The sequence below is a fragment of the Astyanax mexicanus genome, chromosome 5 (genome assembly GCF_023375975.1).
Source record: "Astyanax mexicanus isolate ESR-SI-001 chromosome 5, AstMex3_surface, whole genome shotgun sequence".
Lineage (NCBI taxonomy): Eukaryota > Metazoa > Chordata > Actinopteri > Characiformes > Acestrorhamphidae > Astyanax > Astyanax mexicanus.
This window is the reverse complement of record NC_064412.1, coordinates 2334187-2358867: the sequence shown is the minus strand read 5'-3', so window position 1 is coordinate 2358867 and position 24681 is coordinate 2334187. Positions and strand designations below refer to the sequence as shown.

The 24681-nt window shown below is 36.0% G+C and overlaps 1 protein-coding gene across 8 annotated transcripts in view; it reads right to left on the bottom strand.

Moving 5' to 3' along the window:
- foxp1b (forkhead box P1b) overlaps positions 1-24681 on the bottom strand; it is a 409787-nt gene that overhangs the window by 88767 nt on the left and 296339 nt on the right. For 7 of the 8 annotated variants that reach the window (XR_007439200.1, XM_049479473.1, XM_049479470.1 and 4 more), the window contains one exon: positions 265-402. Coding sequence is in view for 7 of the 8 variants with exons in the window: in XM_049479473.1 (XP_049335430.1) it covers positions 265-402 (138 nt within the window). In the remaining variant the exon portion in view is untranslated. Of the gene's footprint in view, positions 1-264; positions 403-19768; positions 20157-24681 lie in introns of those variants that run through there. The other variant, XM_049479476.1, reaches the window with a different exon arrangement.

Sequence of the window (24681 nt, the reverse complement as noted above, 5' to 3'; positions counted from 1 at the left end):
TAACAGAAATTAAGAAATTAGTTTGTTTCAATGGTGCAATTTTATTTTAAAATGTATTTTACAGATTTTACTTATTTGAAATAAGATTTATTTTGTTTACTGGTGTCAGTATATTTATTTTTTTTAAATAAATCTAATATATTTTAGTGTGTTTCATGTTGCAACTCATATTGTTATAGCAAAATTCCCTAAAATATTGCGATGTTATTTTAGTGTGATATACAGCAGTAACAGATTTCTATAATGTTATAGTAGATGTTATACCTGCTGTAACATGAGGGCCTGTTGCTGCTGCAGGAGGAGCTGGAGCTGCTGAGGGCTCAGGACCTGTTGCTGGAGAATCTGCTGCATCTGCTGAGGAGTTATCACCTGCGGTGTCATCATAGCCACTGACACAGGTACCTGTAACATACAGACACAGAGATACCGTCAGTTAGCACAGTTAAAAAACAAGTGCAATAATACTGTAGAACACAGCAGTTAGAGCACATTAGACCACTTATAAATTAAGAGTTTCTTTGATTTTACCAAATTGAAAACCTCTGGAATATAATCAAGAGGAAGATGGATGATCACAAACCATCAAACCACCAAACTGAACTGCTTGAATTAATTTCTGCACCAGGAGTAAAGCAGCATAAAGTTATCCAAAATCAGTGTGTAAGACTGGTGGAGGAGAACATGATGCCAAGATGCATGAAAAAAAACTGTGATTAAAAACCAACCAGGGTTATTCCACCAAATATTGATTTCTGAACTCTTAAAACTTTATGAATATGAACTTGTTTTTTCTTTGCATTATTTGAGGTCTGAAAGCTCTGCATCTTTTTTGTTATTTCAGTCATTTCTCATTTTCTGTAAATAAATGCTCTAAATGAGAATATTTTTATTTGGAATTTGAGAGAAATGTTGTCTGTAGTTTATAGAATAAAACTAATCAGAGAAACTGATTCAGAAACTGAAGTAGTCTTTTTTCCAGAGCTGTACACACACACAAACACACACACACACACACACACACACACACACACACACACACACACACACACACACACACATACACACAAACACACACACACACACACACAAACACACAAACACACACACACACACCTGTTTTTAAACAGATAGAGAGACTTTGATAAAAGATACTTGGATAAGAGAGAACAATAAGCACAAACAAGCACACACACACACACACACACCTTCAAAAGCCCCCTCCCCACCCCCAATGTTCCTATCAGCAGAACGCCCCACTCCAAAAACAAGGCCACTGGCCATTAGCCTGGAGTGCTGCTCTTCTCTGTATTGTGCTCGTCTGTGTGTGTTTAGTGTTTATGTTTTTATGCTGTTTATCTTTATATTTATTATTTTCTCTGCCGCTGGTAGCATCCCCTCACATTGCTCTCTTACACACTGTACATAAGTGGGGAAAAAAAAACAAACGCAGCCTTGCAAACCCCTCGAAAACACCCAAAAAATCCCTATACTGGAGAATACGCACATAAAGTGAGTCCAACAAGAATGAGTTCATACTGTATGAAGCAACTGAGCAAAATCAGAGTTTATTAATGTCTGATCAGTTTGTCTCTTCAACACAGAACTATAGTAAATGTTTCAGGACTGCAGACATAATATAACATAACATTATTAACACTATTTGAGAGCTGTTGTCTGAATCAGGATAGACCATTAACCAGACAATGCACAAGTTTATTAATCAATAAAACAGTAACTTGTCCCAGAGGCGCCACTGCACTGGAAAAAAAAAAAAAACAGTAGTACTAGAGCCATTGAGGCAAAATAGCCACTGCTCCTGACTCCCAGTCGCTGACTGAGTCAGATATTAAACATGTTGAATATTTGCTGGGCGTCTGCGACTTGTCTTTTGCGAGGGTCTTTCAGTAGTTCACACTACATGACTTTGCGAGCACAGAGTGATCCCGTAATTTGTCGAAACGAAACGTAACGAAAAACTGTTGGCGACTGAAAAAATAAAGCTGGCCTAAAATCGTGTAGTGTGAACCTGGTGTAAGATGTTTTCAATAACAGTTGCGAAACACAGAGCAGCAGCAGCTCGCCAGGCTGAGGAGGTGCGAGTGTGTGTGGAGTGTGTGTAGAGGAGTGTGATGTGTGCTGACATTGAGAGGGTGCTCACACACAGCTGACAGCGACTCTTAATTGCTGGAGAGGCTGGTGGATCTCGGTGGCGTTCGCTGTGTTGGTGATGGTGATGTTCGCTGCCATTAAAACCTTCCCTGTGCCACGCTTAGCTGACAAACGACGGCAGAGATGAACTTGAGAAAGCCTTGCCTTGGACATCGTTCGAGAGAGAGAGAGTGTGTGTGTGTGTGAGTGTGTGTAGAGTAGAGTAGTGATGGGCCTAAAAACACTACAGTAATTTTAGCACTATAAGGTGCACAAGATTATAAGGGGGGGGGGGGGGGGGTGTTAGCTAACTAAGCTAAGCAAAGCTATGGTAAGTAATTAAAACTGTAATAAAAAAAAAGCTGGATGTTAATCTACACAGATTTTTCTCCAGAAAACTGCTTATTTGGGTGAGTAAAACGCTTCAGATTATTTACAGTAAGCTTAGATTTCCCAATTTCTCCAGCACTAAAGCTGGAGCATTAGCATTAGCAACTAACCGCTCTAGCAGTGCTTCAGCTGGGGTTAGCAGCATCATTAGTTAGCAAATAATTTCAAATGAGTTGTGTGCTTCTATCGCAGTTTAGCACAAACTAGCTTGTAACACTAACGTGTGGTAAACGCTCACCATAAATAAGGGGAGTGGCCTGTAACAGCTTATTTGCATAGAAGTGTCCAAGCCCTTAAACAGCTCATTCTGAAAGGGGCTGAAACTGGTAAGAAGAATAGAGATGGTGAGCTCTCTTTATATAAGCATTTTTTTCTTAAAAACATTCCTAATGAAAGTCTTCACCTTAGTTTACAATCAGTTTTTTTTTTTCAAGACATTTACAGTATTTAGGAAATTAACCCTTTCAGACCCTGTATACATTACAATGGACATTGTGTATTGTCTTTATTTTAAAAGGTTTTGCTGCACAAAACACTATATGAGTGCTGATGTGCATCAGAATAGATCATGAACCAGCCAATGAACGAGTTTATAAACCAATGAAACAGTAACTCGGCCCCCAGGTGACCAATGCACTGGAGAAGTACTAGAGCCATTAAGGGAAAGTAAAAGATCATTTTTTATAATGTAATGTGATTTAGAACACTTTTTAATCATGGAATAAGAAGATCAATTTGAAATATTCCAATGCAATGGAAAACTAAAAAAAATATATATATATATTAGTTATTTGGATTTATTTGCTATTTAGATTTTATAATACAGTCTTCTTTTCTGTGCATTACAGACAGAAAACAGCATTGCTACATTTGTTCCCCCATCTTAGGAGATAATTTGGGTGTAAGAGGGTTATAATAGGTTTTTCTATGGCATCATTAAAAATAGGAATTTTAAACGGTTCTATACTCATCAAGATGATCTTCCTAAAACACTTTATAAAATATATAAATCTGACTTGACTTTATAGAGTCAAAATAGGGCAAATAAAAATACTAAATAAATGAATAAATGAATAAATACTAAAAGTAGAGTACAGTGGTGGACGGCATTGGTTTAAACTGTCAGGCTCTCTCAGCCTGTAATGGAAGTCACCTTAGCTCCGCCCCTTTATAAGGGGAGGTGTTTTTCACGGCCTAATTTGCTGCTTTTTAAGGACTACAACAAAAACAAAGCAGCGTTAATGAATGCCGTGCACATCGGCGGCGCTGCAGAGGGTAAAGGTGTTGAACAGGAAGCTTCGGCGGGGCCGTAAACGCGGCGCGGATCTGACAGCCGGCAGAACGCCGGAGCGGGTAAAGGGCATGCGGTATCTGCTGCAACATAAAAACACGTGTGAGGACACGGTTCTCCTCGGGAGACGAGGACAGAAACAGTTTTAATCGGCCTGCCTCGCCCCGCCGACGCTACGTCTTAATATGCAGCTCCGTCTCGACTTTTTCACACGGCTTGTCACTTGATTTGCATAGCCCCCGCCCCCCGATTCCCTCATTTCCCACTCATTATGCGCCCGTGTCCTCGCCGCTCAGCATCACTAATTTTGATGAACTATTTTGAAGGTCGGGGAGGCGGAGAACCGAGTGAGGGGGAGGCGGGGAGTTCCAGGGGCAGCCGATGAGACAATATGCGCAATTTATTTTTTTATTTATTTCACGTCACGGTGCTAAAAAAGAGAAAAGGCAACCTCTTTGTTAAAGAACTGTAACTGTAGAGCAGAGCTACTGTCATTTCTAGAGCTTAAATACATTCAGCAGCACAATTTAACCAAAGAAAACCTTGTGAGGGTTTAAAGAACCAAATCTTATTTATAGAATAGAATAAATTGCTCTAGATCCTTTGCACAAAGATGAATGTTTGGTTTCCTAGAAAACCAGTTTTGTAATTGAGTCTGAAGATCCTTTGAAAAGGTTTGGAAATCTGTAAAAAAACATCCTTTTTTGTTCTTTGAATTGTTTGTTCATTTCCAAGCATCATAGAAGAGCTACTGTAGATTGTTCCGTTTCCTGAAGTACCTCTTATTTTGTTCGTTTTTAAATTATTGAAAATAACTTGAAAATAACATTTACTCTACTTTATTTACAATTGTAAATAAATTATTATTCTGTTCCTAGAATAATTTTGTTCTCCTAGAAAAGTGTTCTTACTTTTAAACTTTATTTACTGTTTCACTCTAATAGTGCTCCTACTACACTTTTAAATAATTCCTTTTACAATCATTTATAAAATAAAATAGTCCATAAAAAGTACAATACAATACAAACATTCTTGAACAATTTTTTACAGTCAATTATTTAAGAAAGCTTTTAGTGAACCAAGTGTTTTGTTTTTGTGCAAAGAAACTTGAACTTTTAAACAATTGTAAATAAATTAGAGCAAATATAAGAGGCTTTCCAGGAACTTTCACAATAACAAAAACAGAGATTCTTCAAAAAACAAATCAATCTACAGTAGTTCTTCTATGATTCTGTGAAAAGCAAAACAAAAAAGGGATGTTCCTACAGCTTTTCAAATGATCTTCAGACTAAATTATAAAACTGGTTTTCTAGGGAACCAAACGTTTAGCTTCATATAAAAGATCTAGAGCAATTTATATTTTTAAATAATTTGTCTAACAATCATTTACAAACAAAAAGTCAATAAAAAGTTTATTCTATGAAACGTACTATTACTCTTTCTTCAATACAAACATTCTTGCATACATAATAATTACAGTCAATTACAAAATAAGTCATTTTAAGAGGATTTTAGAAACTTTTTAAACAATTGTAAGTAAAGTAGAGCAAATTTAAGAGGCTTTCTAAGAACTTTTGCAAAAACAAACTAGAGATTCTACTTTAAACTTGGTCTTTGAAGAGGAATTAAGGAAACCTACAGAAGCTACAGTAGCTCTTCCATAATGCTGTGTAAAGCAATTCCAAGAACCTTTACAAAAAATGGATGTTCTTACAGCTTTGCAAAGGAACTTCAGACTCAATTACAAAATTGGCTTTCTAAGAAACCAAACAATCAGGTTTGTAGAAAGAATATTGATCAATTTAACAAGTTCTTACAACATACTAAAGGATTTAAAAACGGTTATGAAATTCAGAAGCCCTATAACCAAAGAGAACCTTTTTTAAGGTTTAAAGAAGCAAATCTTATTAGAAATGCTAAAACCTGCTCCTAGAATCCTTAGAAAAAAGTGAATGTTCTTATTTTTACACTTTTAAAAGGCAAACGTTCTCTTAATATTGCTCTACCCTGAAACAAAACCAAGTGGTCCTTTTATAAAACATACTAAAAATCTTAAGTTACAACCTTACTACCTTCCTACCTATGGACTATTTACACAAGACCTTTAAGATAAGAGGTTAATGCAAGAAAACATTAACTAAAACAATTTAACAGGCTTGTGTTTATATAAAGAGGATCTTTAGACCAGTAGCTCTTCTAATACTATGTAAAACAATTCCAAGAAGCTTCACAAAAAAATATATATATATATATGTTTTTTACAGCTTTCCAAAGCTTTCTAAACGATCCTCAGACTTAATTATAAAACTGTTTTTCAAGGGAACCAAACATTTAGCTTTGTGCAAAGGATCTAGAGCAATTTAGCAAGTTCTTACAACACTCTAGAAATTCTAGATTCTAAAAAGGTTCTTATATGGTATCAAACTAAATTCAGCAGCACTACTTAACAAAACTTAATAACTTTCTGAAGGTTTAAATAACTCAATTTATTTTTAATGCTAAAATCTCCTACTAGATTATCACTAGAATAAATGAACGTTCTTACTTTTAAAAGGCAAAAAAATGTAAAACAATATAAATCTTAAAAAGCTGTATAATAAAGTGGCCTTCTTAGAGATGTAAGAGTAGAATAAATGCAAGAGGCTTTCCAAGAACTTGCACTAGAATTAAATGAGATGTTCTACTTTTAAATAAAGGGGATTCTTTAATGCGGTTCTTCTATGTAACCTTTAAAAAATAAAGGTTCTTACAGCTTTCCAAGGTTTGCCACAGGGATCTTCACACTCTTCAGATTACAAAACATTTTTTTTTTTCTAGGAAACCAAACGTTTAGGATTGTGGAAAGGACTTTAGATAAGTGTAGGATGTTCTTACATCATTTTAAAGGATATATTCTTAATAATTCCTCTATGGTGTAAAACTATTTGGTTGTGAAGGCCAACAGCAGCGTACCTACAGTAGAAACACTCTTGCTCTTGGCTTAGGATCTTTATAACTAGTGCTGGTTGGCTGTTATATCTATAGCTCTATCTGCACGGCTCACGGCTGCATTATGGATTATAGGGCTGTTAATAGACGAGGTTTTAGCTGCTCTGTTAAATCTTACTGTACCAAACACTTTGCTCAAATCAAATGGTGCAAAAATAATGCAGTGCCTTCACTTTATAGATTGCGATCTCTTTTAATTAATTTCTTTACTTTTACACCTTCCGTACACACTGACACCAGCTTTCACACCTCCGGAGTGTGTGTGTATGAGTGTGTGAGAGTGTGTATGAGTGTGTGAGAGTGTGTGTGTGTAGCCGGTAACTACTGCTCCACACCCTGAGCCCTAGCGAGAGGCTATTACAGCCCCCGTTTTATTACCCATTACCAGTGAGGTCATTAGCTGGGAGAGGGATTGTACTCTTCTTAACCTATTGATCACGCTAACTACCAGCGTTTAATCCTCCGCTGAGCGAGCAGGGATCTGCTGAAGACAGGGGGCCGGGGAGGGCCACTTAAACCCAGAAATATGGCCCCGGTCACCGCGGCTCAGCCACGCCGCCGCCGAGAGAGACGGAGAGGCCAATTCTCATTCAAAAACCTAATTTCTCTCCTCCGCCTACGGAGATACAGCGCTAAAAAAACACGGGGAGTGGTTATAAACGTATAAAATGCTGTTTTAATTGGTGACGGCATAAAAACTTAACATTTTTAAGCATTTAAACGCTGTTTAAAAGGTACAAACTTAGTTATTACTAACCCAAAAGTTCCTTACACAGCACTTTCTCAGCCATTTAAACTTATTTTTAATGTCATTAAACTTCATTTTTACCTCTTTATTAATATCAGCTGAATAGGCCCTAACACAGAACCCTGGGGAACGCCATAAACCAAGCAGGATAAAGTTATTAAAATTATTGCATTATTGCAAGTTTAAAATAAAAGATAAAATAAACAAAAATAAAGACTCATCTTTATCCATGTAAACCCTGTTCGAAGGAACAAACTTAATCAACATTAACCCAAAAGTTCCGACAGCTGTATAGGCCCTAACACGGAACCCTGGGGGAACCCAAATAAATAATAATCTACTTTAAACCCTGGAGTTTGGAGGCGCAAACTTTAACGTTTTAACATTAACCCAAAAGTTCCTTACATCACTTTCTCAGTCATTTTAACTTATTTTAAACATCATTAACCCTTATTTTTACCCCTTTATTAAGATAAGCCGCATAGGCCCTAACACACAACCCTGCGGGACGCCACAGACAAAGCAGGATAAGCGAAATTATATCACCAAATAAAAGCTGTTACTCTCTACTGAAGCAGCATTTACACACTTTCAGCACTTTCATCATCATAATAACTAGAAAAACACACAGATAAAACACAGAGAACTCTGTAACTATTAAAAGTAGAAGTTCTTTCTTTTCTTTAGAGAAATTACAGATACAGAAGTCAGAGAGCGGTGAGTACTGTTTCCTACACCTTTAAATAAAGACTCTTTAAGGAAACTGGAGAAAAATAAAAAAACTGCTACAGGAAGACGTCTGGCTGACCCACATGGAAACAGCAGCTTTAGCCTTTAGCTCTTTAGATTAACATGATTGAAATTAGAATGAGTTTTTCAGCAGTAATGTAGCCCCCAATCCACAACAGTACAAACACAGAAAACGCAAAAAAAAAAAAAATTCTGAGAGAGAAAAAGAGAAAGAAAGAAGGAGAAATGGATGAAAAAGGACAGTTTAAGGAAGAGAGGAGTGTGAGGGGAGTGTGTGGGGAGTGTGTGGGGAGTGTGTGGATGCCAGAGATTGCTGACATTACAGAATTTGTAAAGGTGTGGCAGCGCTGGTCAGGTGTGTTCTGTACATTAAAACACACACACACACACACACACTCACACACACTCACACACACTCACACACACTCAGACACACCAGGTGCATTTTAGCAATGCTCGATAGTAACAATATTGTGGCATGTAGAGAGAGTGTGTGTGTGTGTTTAATTACAGGTCTGTATTTAATTCATATTTAATGTCATTTCATTATAAAACATCTGTCTTGGTCTATTCATTACAGCAACATCTGTAACACAATGTAAATAACTGATTTATATTATTGAAGAACATACAGCCACACAATTATTTATATACTTAATAATTTAGATTTTATCTTTCTCTTTTAATCAATAGAAAACTCATTAATTGGAGGGGAAGTTAATGTGGTGTTCACTAATTTAAAGCATGTTAAAGTATAGCAACACATTGCAGTACATACTGTAGAAGTATCATGTATTTTTAGTGGTTCCCAATTATTAATATTTATTAAGATTATTAACATTTTTTTCATTATTATCATATTTTCTAGTATTTTCTTTTTTATTTTGATGATATTACTGATGGCAGGCCTCATATATCAGCAAAGAAACATATACCGCAGAGGATGTTCTCAACTGATATTAATATGGAACATTTCTAGATTATTTCTTTCCCAAATTCCAAATAAACATATTACAATTTAGAGCATTCATTTACAGAAAATGAGAAATGGCTCAAATAACAAAACAAAAAAGATGCAGAGCTTCATCCATCATCCATCTTCCTCTTGATTATATTCCAGAGGTTTTTAATTAAGTAAAATCAAAAAACAAACAACATATGCAAAATCAAACACTGGCATTTCATCTCCTCTATATTTGGTCTGTAATCTCTAAAAATAGAGATTATAAATATATTTATATATGGAGAAAACGGCTAAGGAGCTACAGTACAGATACTGAGCTGATCTGAGGAGCTGTGTATAAGCAGGTGTTTAAGGTGGAATCCATGATCTCATTTATATATATATATATAAAGAACCTGGAGAGAAGCGAGTAGATGCAGACTAATGAGGAAACATCTGACACTTATCTGACTCCCTGATACTGTCCTAATGAAGAACACACTCACCCACAGGAGCAAAAGGTCCCTCATAAGAGCACACACACACACACACACACACACAGGTAAAGAGAGAGAGACTCTCGTGGTGACGAGGGCAATTAAGATGAAAGGTGTGAAGAAAGTAAGTGCGACTTCAATAAGAACCATCTGAAGATCTGTTGAACCAGCCAAACAGAAACAGGTTGGAGAGAGAGAGAGAGAGAGAGAGAGAGAGAGAGAGAGAGACTGAAAGAGAGTGAAAAATAAATAAATAAAAAATTGAATTTTAATGCTCTCCAGTGTCGTCTTGTTTTGTCAGGACATCAAAGGGAATGTCAGAGCGCTACAGAACAAACCCTGGAGAAATCAGAAGAACCGGACCCTGTTTGAAGAGCCTCTCGCTACACCTTTCCTCCACCACTTTCGTCTACGACTATCGTAGCCGAGGACGCCGAGCAGAAACCAAGATTTCACATCCGGCATCACGCCGCGACAACCGAGCGAGAGACAGGATAATAACCATCAATCAGAGTGGACTTACTCATTTAACCAATCACCCTCACCTGATTTACTAATAATAATAACAACAAACAAAAATATGGAGGAGGAGGATGAGAAGAGGAGGAGGAAGAGGAGGAGAAGAGGAAGAAGGACAAGAACGAGGAGAAGGAGGAGGAGAAGAGGAGGAGAGGAGAAGGAGGAGAGGAGGGGGTGGAGGAGAAGAGGAGGAGAGGAGGAGAAGAAGAAGGAGGATGAGAAAGAGGAGGAAGAGGAGGAATAGGAGAGGAGGAGAAGAGAAGGAGGTGGAGAGGAGGAGGGATGGAGAAGGAAGAGGTGGAGGACAGGAGGAGGTGGAGAGGAGGAGGAGAAGGAGGAGAAGGAGATAGAGAAGAAGACTGAGGAGGAGGAGAAGGTGAAGAATCAGGAGGAGGCGAAGGAAAGGAAGAAGAAGAAGAAGAAGAAGAAGAAGAGGTTCAAATAAATCATTTTAAATACACTAAAAATGTACTGAATGCACATGTAGTGAGAGAGTGAGACAGATGGAGAGAGAAAGAGAAAGCAAGCAGTGAGTAATTCAGCATCAACACAGTAATCAAAGACGCATTACTCTCGCGCTCGTTTAGCGAGAGCCAGAGCGAGAGCGCACTGGGAGAAGAGTTTGTGTGCATGGTGTGCATGGTCTCGCAAAATAAATACACTTATATAGTGCAATTAAGGCACTCAAGGATGCTTACAATTAAATTATACACTCTCAACACACGTTAGTGAGAAGCGACAGCCAATAGCGCACAGCGTACTCTCAAAGGGAAACCACTATCCAATTTTTCTCCAATTTCGGCAATTTAGAATATCCAATTTACCTAATCTACATAGGGACTTGAACCCAAGACCCCAGTGCTGGGAGATGAACGTGCTAACCACTAATCTATCTATCTATGGTGCTGCAATCACAATAGTTTCTTAGGGGGATGTCTGAAAAAAAAAAAAAAAAAAAAAAAAAATATATATATATATATATATATATATATATATATATATATATATATATATATATATATATATATATATATATATATATATTTCACTCTTCTACTCAGTGATAAAACTCCTGTATCCGGACTGCAATTGAGAAAAAAAAAGGAGGACCAGTGAGTTTTTTGGGGGCTTTTTTTCTCGGTCACATGACATCATCGCAAAGTTCAGTAGCTCCTTTATTTTCACTCGCTGTTGTGTTTTTTTTTGTTTTTTTTAACGCAGATCTCCGTGGAAACTGTGGCGTGCCCAAAGTGTAAGTACGGTGCGTGGCAGTGGACAAATAGCTATTTTATTAAACGCGAGGAGACGAAACTCAGAGATGTGCGTCCGGAAGGGAATAAAATTACCGGAGGAGCACGACAGAAGACGTCTGAGAAAAACACGTACATGATCGTTCTGGACGGTATTAAAATCACAGAGGATAAAAACCCCCATAAAAGAGAGAATTACCCAAGAAACACTCTGGGAAACTGTATAAACCACACACACACACACACACAAAGCTCTGAACTCCGCTGAACTCCCGGTGTCAGGATGAACCTGTCAGTCATAATTGACGTGTTGTTTCTGTCATTATTGTTTTGTCATTTTGAATCAGTCACTGAATCAGTGCTGAGTTTTACCTGCCAGACCGCATACAGCTCCTCCATACACACAACCAGAAAACACACAGCAACATTACTGCAGGCCTTTTTCCCACGTTTCCTCATCACACAGCATTCCCCAGACCTGTACACCCTGAATGTGACCTCTCACGCGTACAAAAGCAACGCCAACACACACACAGACACACCCGGCATACAATAATCCTCACTGACGGATGAGACACTGATAATCATTAACAGCATTATTTTTAACCAATGTCTCAATTAATCATTTACATTTACAGCATTCTTACACACTGCAATGTAGTCACGTTTTATACTGTCCTATAACTAGCGTCAATAAATAATAATTAGTTATTAGTGCACCCTACAGTATAATTTTACAGCTCTGAAAAAAATATATATATAATAAAACTTCTGGATTATATTCAAGAGGAAGATGGATGATCACAAGCAATCAAACCACCAAACTGAACTGCTTGAATTTTTGCACCAGGAGTAAAGCAGCATAAAGTTATCCAAAAGCAGTGTGTAAGACTGGTGGAGGAGAACATGATGCCAAGATGCATGAAAAAAAACTGTGATTCAAAAACAGGATTATTCCACCAAATATTGATTATTTCTGAACTCTTAAAACTTTATGAATATGAACTTGTTGTTTTCTTTGCATTATTTGAGGTCTGAAAGCTCTGCATCTTTTTTGTTATTTCAGTCATTTCTCATTTTCTGTAAATAAATGCTCTAAATGAGAATATTTTTATTTGGAATTTAGGAGAAATGTTGTCTGTAGTTTATAGAACACAGAATACAGTGAGTCATTTAACAAAAAGTCGGGAACCCTTCACAGGTCCTGGCGTGGCAATTCGCCACCCTACACTGTACATCCGACTGTAGGCCAAACTAACTGAATATTCAACCAGAACCCACTGTACACACACACACACACACACACACACACACAGCTCAGCCCTAATCACCCTCTCCACAGCCAGCGCCTGATATGATTTATGGTTTACAAACTCGGCGAGGTTACGCACCGTCGCACGTGCTTTCAGACACGTTAACTGGCATCAGAGATTTAATTAAGATCACACGCGCCTAACAAATCCATACCCAACCCTCCCACACATACACACACTCCTGTACACACACCCATACACACGCATGTACACACACACATATTCCCCCCCAGAACGCAAAACTGACTCCGAGGCAATGCATCCCTCGCATCCCCTGAGCGGATAGTTTCCATTCCCGGCAACAAGAGCGACCCCGCAGACGCTAATCCACAACAATCCACGTCGTTTCCATGACGCCAGACGCCGCTTAAACTACGTTCTAATTTACGTTCGTGTTTATTCTGCTTGTTTTGTGCGTTTTCTTCTTTGTTTTATCCGAAGGCGCGAATCCAATTAGTACTGATAAGGAAAGAGCTGATACTGCTGAGGAAAAAAAGAAAAGACGAAAACACAATAAAAAAATAATAAAACAGACGGATTGGAGAGGAACATCTGGACAATGTGAGATTTACAGCACTGAGATAGAAATCAGGGATGACTACATTAGTTTACTAAAACTGTTGCCTAGCAGCCACGAAGTTCGCTAAAGAAAACAAATAGACAAAGTTGCACCAGCCAGAGCCAGAACGAGAGCACTGCTGGAAATCTCCACTGTTCTGCTCTTCCTCTGCAGAATAACATGAAATATCATGAAATCCATCGTCCTGCGGAACAATTTGTCAGGATAGTGCTGGTGTAGAGGATTCTCTCACCTGGAGAGCATTCTGGGAGAAGGTACGGAGGTAAAGGGGGGGGGTTAGTGGAGGAAATGAGGTAAACCTGGAAACTGAAACTGTCAAAAATAGGTTTTAATGTAGATATAGATTGTAAATATGTTACGTATGGTGTCTTTAATGAAAATCTGAAAAAAAAATAAAATAAAATTGAGAAACTAGAGAATGTTATCGGTTTGTAATCTGTGTTGTAAACTGTAAACGTGGAAAAAACAAGATTTTTTTTTTTTACGTTAAATGTATGAATTGAATATTTCACAATTTTACATTTTATTATATAGATATGCCTCTGTTGGTTGTGATGCATAATTTTGTATGTGCTTGAAATTCCTAATAAAGATCATTAAAATAAATAAATAAATAAACCTAAAGAAACAAATCACAGGATCTCAGAATTCCTTCCCTTCCTCTTTTCTCTCAGACTGAGTGATAGTGAGCAGAGTGTGAGCAGAGTGTGAGCAGAGTGTGAGCAGTGTGAGTGAACAGAAGGGAACAGCTGGTCCTGGTGTGTCACTACCAAACTATTCTTATCTTTCTACAAAGGAAACACACTTCAATTCAACACGGCCCACTCTGAGGCACAGCACTGGAATGCATGCAAAAGAAGCTCTCAATTACATAGTAATCTGACATAGTATTAACACAAAGAACACACACACACACACACACTTGCTTTATACACTCAACCTACGCAAGGGTTATAATTGCATGTATACATGCACACATATATACTACTCAAGTGTCTATAATAAACAATATATTAAATTAAAAAAGATTAAAACGTTCTGAAGCATTTCTATTGGTCCATTCATAATGACAGATTAACAATGTACAAAAAACATCTGTCAGAATTAAATCGTCAAATTATATTACAATTATGTTGTATTCACACATCTGAATATATAAAAAAAAAAAGTTTTTTTGTTTTAGGCTTTAGAGACTTAAAAAAAAAAAAAAACCTTACACACACAAACACACACTTGCTTGTTTTGCAAACTTGACCTACACAAGGATTATAACTATATTTACATTTGTATATGTAAATGTATATATGTATATTAAATTTCATTCCATTCATAATTGACATCAGATTCAGATTCTGATCAGATTCATATTATTCACACAAGTGGATATAAAACGTTTAGTTTTTTGTTCAAGAAATGTAACATCTTAACATTTTAACTGAACTTTTCATGATTATAATGTCCTAACTACTGTTAATTACTTATTACTTAAGACATTCTATTAAGAAAATACTTTTAAATAATTAAAGTTAAAGTGTCTAAGCTGAATGATACATTAAAATGTAAAAATATTAAAATATTTAAATATTCTATGTTAGCTTGTTGTGCAATATTTAAGCTATTGGTCCATTCGTGATTAAATAAATGAAAATAACTGTCAGGTTCACATCGTTAGATTATTGTCAGCTTTACAAAAATAAGCTAATGTCGTAAAATCTTACAGTTTGCAACCAGAAGTAAACAAACAAACAAACAAACAAACAAAAAAGGTTATACACACACAAACAAACACACACTTACTTTGCTTAACATACTCAACCTATGCAAGGGGTAATATAACTACATATTGAATATATTTTTTAATATTTGCAAAAATGTATACAATGAATAATAAACTAAATGTAAAAGATTGTTAAAAAAAATGTTAAACTTTGCAACTGGAAAATATACAGTAAATAATCTAACAAAAAGTTGGGACTGTTTCTTAGGTCCTGGCATTGCAGCTTTCTGCCTATTTACTGTCCTCATAATGTGCAAAAATAAACACACCCTCTCACACACACAAACAGTCAATCAATCTCTCTCTCTCTCTCTTTCTTTCTCTCTCTCTCTCTCTCTCTCTCTCTCTCTCTCACACATACACACACATTCTCTCTCTCTCTCTCACACACACACACACATTCTCTCTCTCTCTCATGCATACCTTCTCTTTTCTTTTGTTTTTTTACATGAACACACACTCTTAAATTTTTCCCTTTCGTTCTTTCTCACCCACCCATGCTTCTCTTCTCTTCCATAATACACTGTTAAAAGTGTGTGTGTGTGTGTGTGTGTGTGTACGCATGTTTGTATGTGTGTGTGTGTGTGTGTGTGTGTGTCGTGCTGCAGAAATGACAGGTGCTGGCAGCGTCGGGCCTGATGCAGGCTGGCCCCGGTCAGGGCGGCCTCTAATGCACTCCTAATGAACAATAAATCAACTCTGATTACAAAGCGTCAGTCCAATCATCCCTCTCTCTCTCTCTCTCTCTCTCTCTCTCTCTCTAAAGAGCGTGGGGCACAGCTGTAGAGTATTAGCCTCCAGACTGCAGCGTGTTTAGCCTATAGTTTCCACACGTCACATCATTACTTTTACACTCTACCCGTCTCTACACGTCTCAATCCAAACAACCCTAAAACACGGCCTTCACGAGCTGAACTGCCTCGAACCTGCGTCTCACAGCTTCAGCAGATCATAAATCAGAAAATTTAGGCGAGATTTAATCAATAAAAGTCTTGAATTTGATGGAAAATGTGTGTAAGTGTGTATATTTGTAAATATGTTGGTCCTACATAGAGTTTAACACTATATATACACTGCCCACAACTACTGCCCTTGGTCTGGACACACTCTCTTTCTCTCTCTCTCTCTCTCTCTCTCTCTCTCTCTATCTCACACACACACACACACACACACAATACAATGGCATGCGACGGGGGGGGGGGGGGACGGGGGGGGGGCAAAATCTAAAAGCAATCCCTCCCTCCGCCTAAAAGTTACATGCCGAAGATTAGAGGTCGTAAAGACCTTTTAACCTCCTGCCTTTCTCACTTAACACCAGCGTCTACACACACACACGCACACACTCGCGTGCACGTGCGTGCATGTAGCCACAACACATGTACTGCATGCTGGGTGCGCTAACGCACAACACACACACACACACACATTCAGATAAGTCAAACTCATTTACAGAACAAAGGTCAGAAAATCTCACCGTCCGCAATTTAACCAGTTTTACCAGCTAACAGACCGTCAACAACTACAACACTACACTAAACAAGCACCTTAAAACTGAATAAAGCACCTAAATAAACACAAACTATACTGAAATTCACTGAAACATTAGAATTAAATACACCATAAGAAGAAATAAAGCTAATAAACACATATAAACTGCACTTAAATGCTTAAATCCATTACAACAGTCTGACAAAACACACTCCAACACTAAATAAATCACACAAATGCATATAAACAACTGAAATACTCTAAAATATACTTCAAGACTGAATTAAACACACAAACTGCACTAACATACACTAAAGCACTCGAATAAAACACACTGTCAAGCTGTCAGACACGCTAATTACATTTATAACAGTGTAACAAAATGCACAAAAATGCATATAAACTACTGAAACACACTGAAACAATGTAGCATATTACATTTCAAGCACAAAATCATATAAACTTCACTTACAGGCCTATTATACACTATAACACTGCAGCATTAAGTCACAGTTAAAACAATATAAGAAACAATATCAGGACACACTTAAAACAAGGACACATGACACTCAAAACACGAAACACACAAAGTGTCCTGGAATTCTCTATAAAAGTGAAATAAAAAAATGCACACTATACGTCTAATAAAGCAATCTATCATTTACATATACTGACCTAAGCTATAACAGCTATAACACTGTAATAAAACAATAAAAAATAACAAACACACAAGAACAACAAGACAAACAAAAAGACAAGAACACAAAGTGTTCTGGAATTCACTATAACTGTGTAACAAATAAAACAATACTTATTGTGTGACTAATAAAGTACTGTAACATATAAACTGCCTTGACATATTAAGACAATGACTCTAAAACAAACACAAAGTGTGCTGGAATTCACTATAACAGTGTATAAAACACACTTACGTGTATATAAACTGCCCTGACCTTCATTATACACTCTAAACAATAAAATAACAAACAAACAACAAAACAAACAATAAGACAAACATTATAACAATGTAACAATATACATACTGTATGACTAATAAATAATATACTGTATTAACTGCCCTGACATTCACTCAAAATGTGAAACAATTAGTAAAACAAACAACAACTGGACAAACAATAAGACAAGGACTCTATATACAAAATATACTATATAAATTATAACAGTGTAACAATACACACTGTGCGACTAATAAGGAACTATAACATATAAACTGCCCTGACCTCCAATATAACACTCTAAACAATAAAATAACAAACAAACAAACAACAGAACAAACAATAAGACAACACTCTGCCACTAAAAACACTATAACAGTGAACCAATACACACTGTATGACTAATAAGTAATATACTGTATAAACCACCCTGATATTCATTTAAACAGTGCAGCAATGAGTAAAACAAACAACAACTGGATAAACTATACGACGATAAGGACTCTGAAACTATTATAATATATACTATATAAACTATAACAGTGTAATAAAGAGATATATCATATAAACTGTTTTGGCATTTACTATAACAGTGTCCTCAAAACACTGTAAACTGTCCTGAAATTCACTATAACACTCCAAACAATAAAATGACAAACAAACAAATATACAAACAACAGGACAAATAATAAGAAGACAATAAGACAATATGTGTGTCCTTTAATTCACTGTAATAGTCTAACAATAAAACATGTATGGCTATTTAGGAACTCTAACATATAAACCAAGCCCTGACATTGACTTAAACAGTATAACAGAAAGTTAAATAAACATAAATAGGACAATCAATAAGACAAGGAGGCAATATATACAATATAAACTATAACAGTGTAAAAAAAACACACTGTATGTCTACTAAAGAACTATAACATACACTCAAACACCCTGAGCTTCACTATAACACTCTAAACAACAAAATAACAAACAAACAACACAAACAATAAGACAGGGACAGTGTAATCATACACACTGTATGACTAATAAACAACTAGAACCTAGAAACTGCCCTGGCATTCACTCAAACAGTATAACAATAAGAAAAACACACAGCAACATGACAAAAAATAAGACAAGGACTAATATATACTATATAAACCATAACTGTATAATGATACACACTGTATGACTAATAAATAACTATAACATATACTCAAACTGTCCTGACCTTTACTATAGCACTCTAAACAACAAAATAGCAAACAAACAACTGAAAACAAAAACAATAAGACAAACACTATAACAGTGTAATCATACATACTGTACAACTAATACATAACTTAAACATATACATAAACTGCATTAACCTTCACTATAACACTCTAAGCAATAAAATAACAAACAAACAACTGAAAAAACAATACGATAAACACTATAACAGTGTAATCATACATACTGTACAATTAATAAATAACTTAAACATATATGTAAACTGCACTGACCTTCACTATAACACTCTAAGCAATAACATAGCAAACAAACTGTATGACTTATAAGTAATATACTGTATAAACCACCCTGAAATCTATTTAAACAGTGCAACAGTGCAGTGAAACAAACTATTAAGTGCCCTGAAATTCACTATAATAGTGAAAGAATGCACATTGTACGACTATTTAAGCACTTAAAGCACTTTATCAAATAAACTGCTTGGAAGAACAAACACACACAACAACTGGAGAATATGGGCACTAACGATAATACATAAACACATATAAATAAATATAAATAAGTGTGTTTTAAAACAAAAAACTACAAAATAAACTACAGAATAAACTACAGGTGATGAGACGATGCCTCTCAATCCAGCCTGACTCTACTCTACACTCCTCTTTCACACCTTCAGATTAACCCAACGCTCAGATTACACACACACACACACACATCTCTCTCTCGCGCTCTTGCTCTCGCGTACACACACACACACACACACACTCCTGCAGAAGACAGGGGGTCTCCGCTGGGTCTCCAGGACAGATGGAACTGTCTAAGTTTCTCTCTCTTTCCTGAAGAGAAGAGTGCAAGAAACGGAGAGAAGCAGGAGGAATTAAAGAATCAATCATATTGACAAACCTGACAAACTCCATTTAGCTGGCAGGGTAAACAGAGAGCCGGGCCGGACGGAGGGACGGAGGGACGGAGGGAGAATCACGGAAGACGAGAGTGTGTGGAGTCTCGGAGCGCGAGAGAGCGAGCGAGAGAGAGAGAAAGAGAGAGAGAGAGAGAGGCGTTTACACAGTCAGACTGTGTGTCTATGTGTGTGTGTGCGCGAGAGTGGAAGTGTGTAAGAAGAGAGAAAAAAGGAGAGCACGCGAGAGTGTGTGTGTGTGAGAGAGAGTGTGTGTGAGAGTGTGTGCGCGCTGTGTGTGCTGTCGCGTCTCTCCTGCCTTTTTCCTGAGGATACGGACAGATTGCACGCGCGAGGTTGCTCCCCGACTGACAAGATACAAAACTATCCAATCAACCACGCCCTTTCTCCACCAATCACAAGCTGAGCTCTAAACATAATCAATTCAAATGGGGACACAAGCAGCAGCAGCAGCAGCGGTGGAGGGGGCTGCCGGGGGCTGTGTGTGTGTGTGTGTGAGTGTGTGAGGGGGTGTGGAGTGTGTGTGTGGGGGGTTTGGGGTTTGTGAGAGTGTGTGTGTGTGTGCAGGTGAAGCTATGTCTTTGTGTGGGGGCAGCTCCACAGCTCCACAGTTGACGGCTGTTAACCCCCTGACCCCGGCGGGGGTTCAGACCCTGCAAGCGAGACAATGAAAAGTCTGAAGAAGGAGAAGAAGGTCTTTAATTAAACAACAGATAAGTAAACACGCTTCTATCTGTCCAAAAGAAAGAGAAAAACAAAGACTGGGGTGTTCAAAACTAAAGAAAACAAACAAAAACTTGTGTTTTCTTTCTTTTTATGATGTTTTACATTGTTAATTTAATATTAAACACTATATTAAAGATCTAAAGGAACCCTTACTGAATTATTAAGTAAATAAAAAGTGTTAAACTAAGCAGATTATGTTTTATAACTTCAGATTTGGTATTTTAATCTCAGTGTCTCTTCATGAGGGAGAGTCACCTGGAATAGTAGTTTTCTCAGCATCTTGAAATAAGGAGTTCCTGGAGGTGCTGAACAATAGTTGCTGCTTTTCATTTTTTTTAGTTTTCATGTCTTTACTATTTACTATTAATCTACAAGGTAGAAAATACATTAAATAAAACTGAATGAGAAGGTGTGTCCAAACTTTTGACTGGTGCTTTATTTGTAGCTTTTAGGTACATAATGGAAACAAATTGGGAAAACATAAAAGCATAAAATAAGCTTTGATCTTGTTTTAACAAAAGCTTTGTAACAATTTTGTATCGATATGTTACATTCAGCACATACATGTTACATGTTACTATTAAACACTGACAGTTTTAAGTTAATATGTGAATTCACTGTATGCAAAAACAATAAAAAGCTACATTTCAGTTTTTTTTACTTATTTTCACTTATAAAGAAACAACTTTCCATGCAAATTAATTGTGCACATCAATGCAAAACATGCATAGAGAAGATAATTAAGTAAATAATAAAGTTTACAGTTTTGTAGTTAAAGAAATTATATATTTTATGAAATATATGAAATGCATGTATTTTATGAAATTGTATGAAACTATATATTTTATGACTGAAGTTAAGTAAGTCCACATTTTCTACATGTTTTTTTGCACTGCAGCTTTACAGATATAAGACAGATGGACAAATTTCATATTTCAGTACTGTAAATATGCAAATACACATATAGTGAAAAAATATGGGAAATGACAGGAATGTATTACTGTTGTCTTCCATAAACTCATTAACTGTGGTGAAAGTGTAAAGTGCTCATCAATAGTATACATAGTTAACAGAACAGAGGCATGTATTTATATATTTTATGAAATTTTATGAAATTATATATTTTATGACTGAAGTTAAGTTCACATTTTCTACATAATAATGTCTTAACTAGCGTCTAACAATTATACATTGAGACATCACTGTTAATTAATACTGTTAATTGATATACCCATACTGTAAAGTGTTAGCAAGGTTTATAAATACTTGTAGTGGAAGTTAATTAGCGCTGCTATAAAAACACACACATATATATATTATTTCTAGGGAGAGAGAGAGAGAGAGAGAGAGAGAGAGAGAGAGAGAGAGAGAGAGAGAGAGAGAGAGAGAGATCACAGTTTACACAGGAAATCATCAAATTCACACATTTTTAGGGAGGAAAAAAAAAGAGAGATTACGGACTCTGGGTTCTGCCCCCTACTGGTCAGTTCTATATCACACAGTGCAGATTCACAGCTGTGAGAAACACACTGCACTGATGACATTCCTCCACATATATCATATATTCATCATATTCCAACTCAATTACTTCAAACTAAGCTTAAACGAACATGCAAACAACTGTTTTGTAAATTATTGAGTTGGAATAAACGCAATAAACACATGCACTTTATCAGGGGTGACAACACATCTGTACACAGCTGTCCACAAGCATTACAAATCACACACACACACACTGTACATGTGGATGGCAGTAATTAAGACATGCTGAATATGCAACTATGAAATTAACTTTTATCTCCAAAAATAGTAGATTTACTCAATATTTTCAATAAAAGTCAATGTAAAGAGAGTTTATTTCAGGTCATTTTAGATCGTAATTTTCTATTGGTCCATTAATCAAGAAATGTAGACACAGTGTAGGGGACAGTTCGTGTGTTCAAATTGGACACTGACAATAAGCATATTTCAGTATTGTAAATATGCAAATACACAAATAAAAACACACACACACACACACACACACACACACACACACACACACACACACATATATATATATATATATATATACGTGGAATGACAGCAATATATCACTGTTGTCTTTCACAAACTGTGGTGAAAGTGAAAAGTAATAGTATATAAGCATATATTAGCATATATAATATACAATAGTATATTAGCATATAGCTAACAGTACAGATACACATATATGAAACTAAATTATGAAACTGCAAAGTCTAGATTTCGGATTTAAATATTAAATATTTACAGTAGCTAAAGTGTATATATATATGTATATCACTGACACTGAAGATATACCATATCGTCGCTGTCCAATGAAAAACACTTATCTCCGTATTTGTCGATTTTTAGTTTACTACATAATTTGAACAAACAAACTGTCTCTTACACTGTGTCAAAATTTATTGATGAACGGACCAATAGAAACGCTTCAAAATGACCTGAAATAAACTTGTTTTTACATTGACTTCCATTGAAAGCTTACAAGGTTTTTTCTCTCTCCTGTAAATTTGCTGTTTTGGAGATAAGTGTTTTTCATTGGACAGCGACGATATGTACTGCTGTTTTTTTTTTTTTTTTACCCTTTGACCTGCTAATTTACTGAACTGTACTGATATTTAATTCTCTGTAATTTATCCACTTCATCAAAAACGTTTCTGTGTATGAAAATAAATGAGATTTCTCAGTCTGATAAAGGTCATTATTGAGTTGTAATAAATGTGGTATATGTTTCACTTCTGTATCCAGCTGTCCACATGCAATATACACTATACAAACACACACACACACCATACACACACCATACACAAGACTACAAATAAATAAGACATGCTGTATATATATAAGTATAAAATGATTTATATACAAAGTATAAGTACAGAACTTGTTTACAAAATGTATTTGCTTTAAATTAAAGAAGCATATATGTATATAATGGAAAAATAGTACAGCAGTTTCTATTTTATATATATATATATATATATATATATATATATATATATATATATATATATATGCAACCACAAATGACAGTAAATTAAAGTAATGTAATTATTAAATTATTATTATATAAAGTAAATACTTCATGTATTTTTGTTTTGTATGATAAACTGTATGTATATTATCAACTTCCATCTATAATATATACATATTTCATAACTGTCACACACAAATCTATGTAAATATTGAACAAAATAATGTATATTTATTATTTAAAAAAAAACATATTTTGCATGCAGTTATCTAAGAACAATGAAGCAATTTTTTTTTTTTTTAAGGACATTTTTGATGTCCTGCTTTTTTTTCTTTCCACTTTTTGACACTAATCAACTGCACTGATGTTTAAAGTTCTGTAATTGATCCATTTCAGCACAAGAGTTTCTGAGTATAAAAATAAAGGAGGAAAGTCTGGTAAAGGTCACGCAGCATCGCAGAAACGAAATACTGGTTTCAGAACTCTGCTCTGTTCACACTCCTGAAAACGAAACAGCATATTCGCCCTGTGTGTGTGTGTGTGTGTGTGTGTGTGTGTGTGTGTGTGTACTGCGGTAAACAAAACCGTTTATCAACAGAAATTCCACTCAGCTCCACTGTAGGCAGATGATTTTCCCCCTGTGATGATCAGAAGCGTACAGTAAACAGAGCTATAGATAACTAATATTTCACAAACTGCAGAGACTGAGAGTCTCGCCCTAAACGCCGCTCCGGTAAATATATATATATATATATATACATATATACATATAGACATATCAGAGCGGCGTTTAGGGCGAGACTCTCAGTCGCTGCAGTTTCTGGCTCCTCTTTATAATAAATGTCTCTAATACCTGTGTAGTTACAAACTAACAATTATGTAGTAACATTGTAACTACTGGTGAAATACACATTGTTACATATTAATTAATTAATTAATTAATTAATTAATTACACTTTAATGGGTTATGTAATTACATTTATGCATCATTGTCCAAATATTTGGTACCACTTTATAATAAGTGTCTCTATTTACTGTGCTAGTTACAAACTAACATCATGTAATAAAATTGTAACTACTGGTGAAATACACATTGTTACATATTAATTAGACTTAAATGGGTTACGTAATTACATTTGTGCATCACTGTCAAAATATGTGGTACCACTTCAT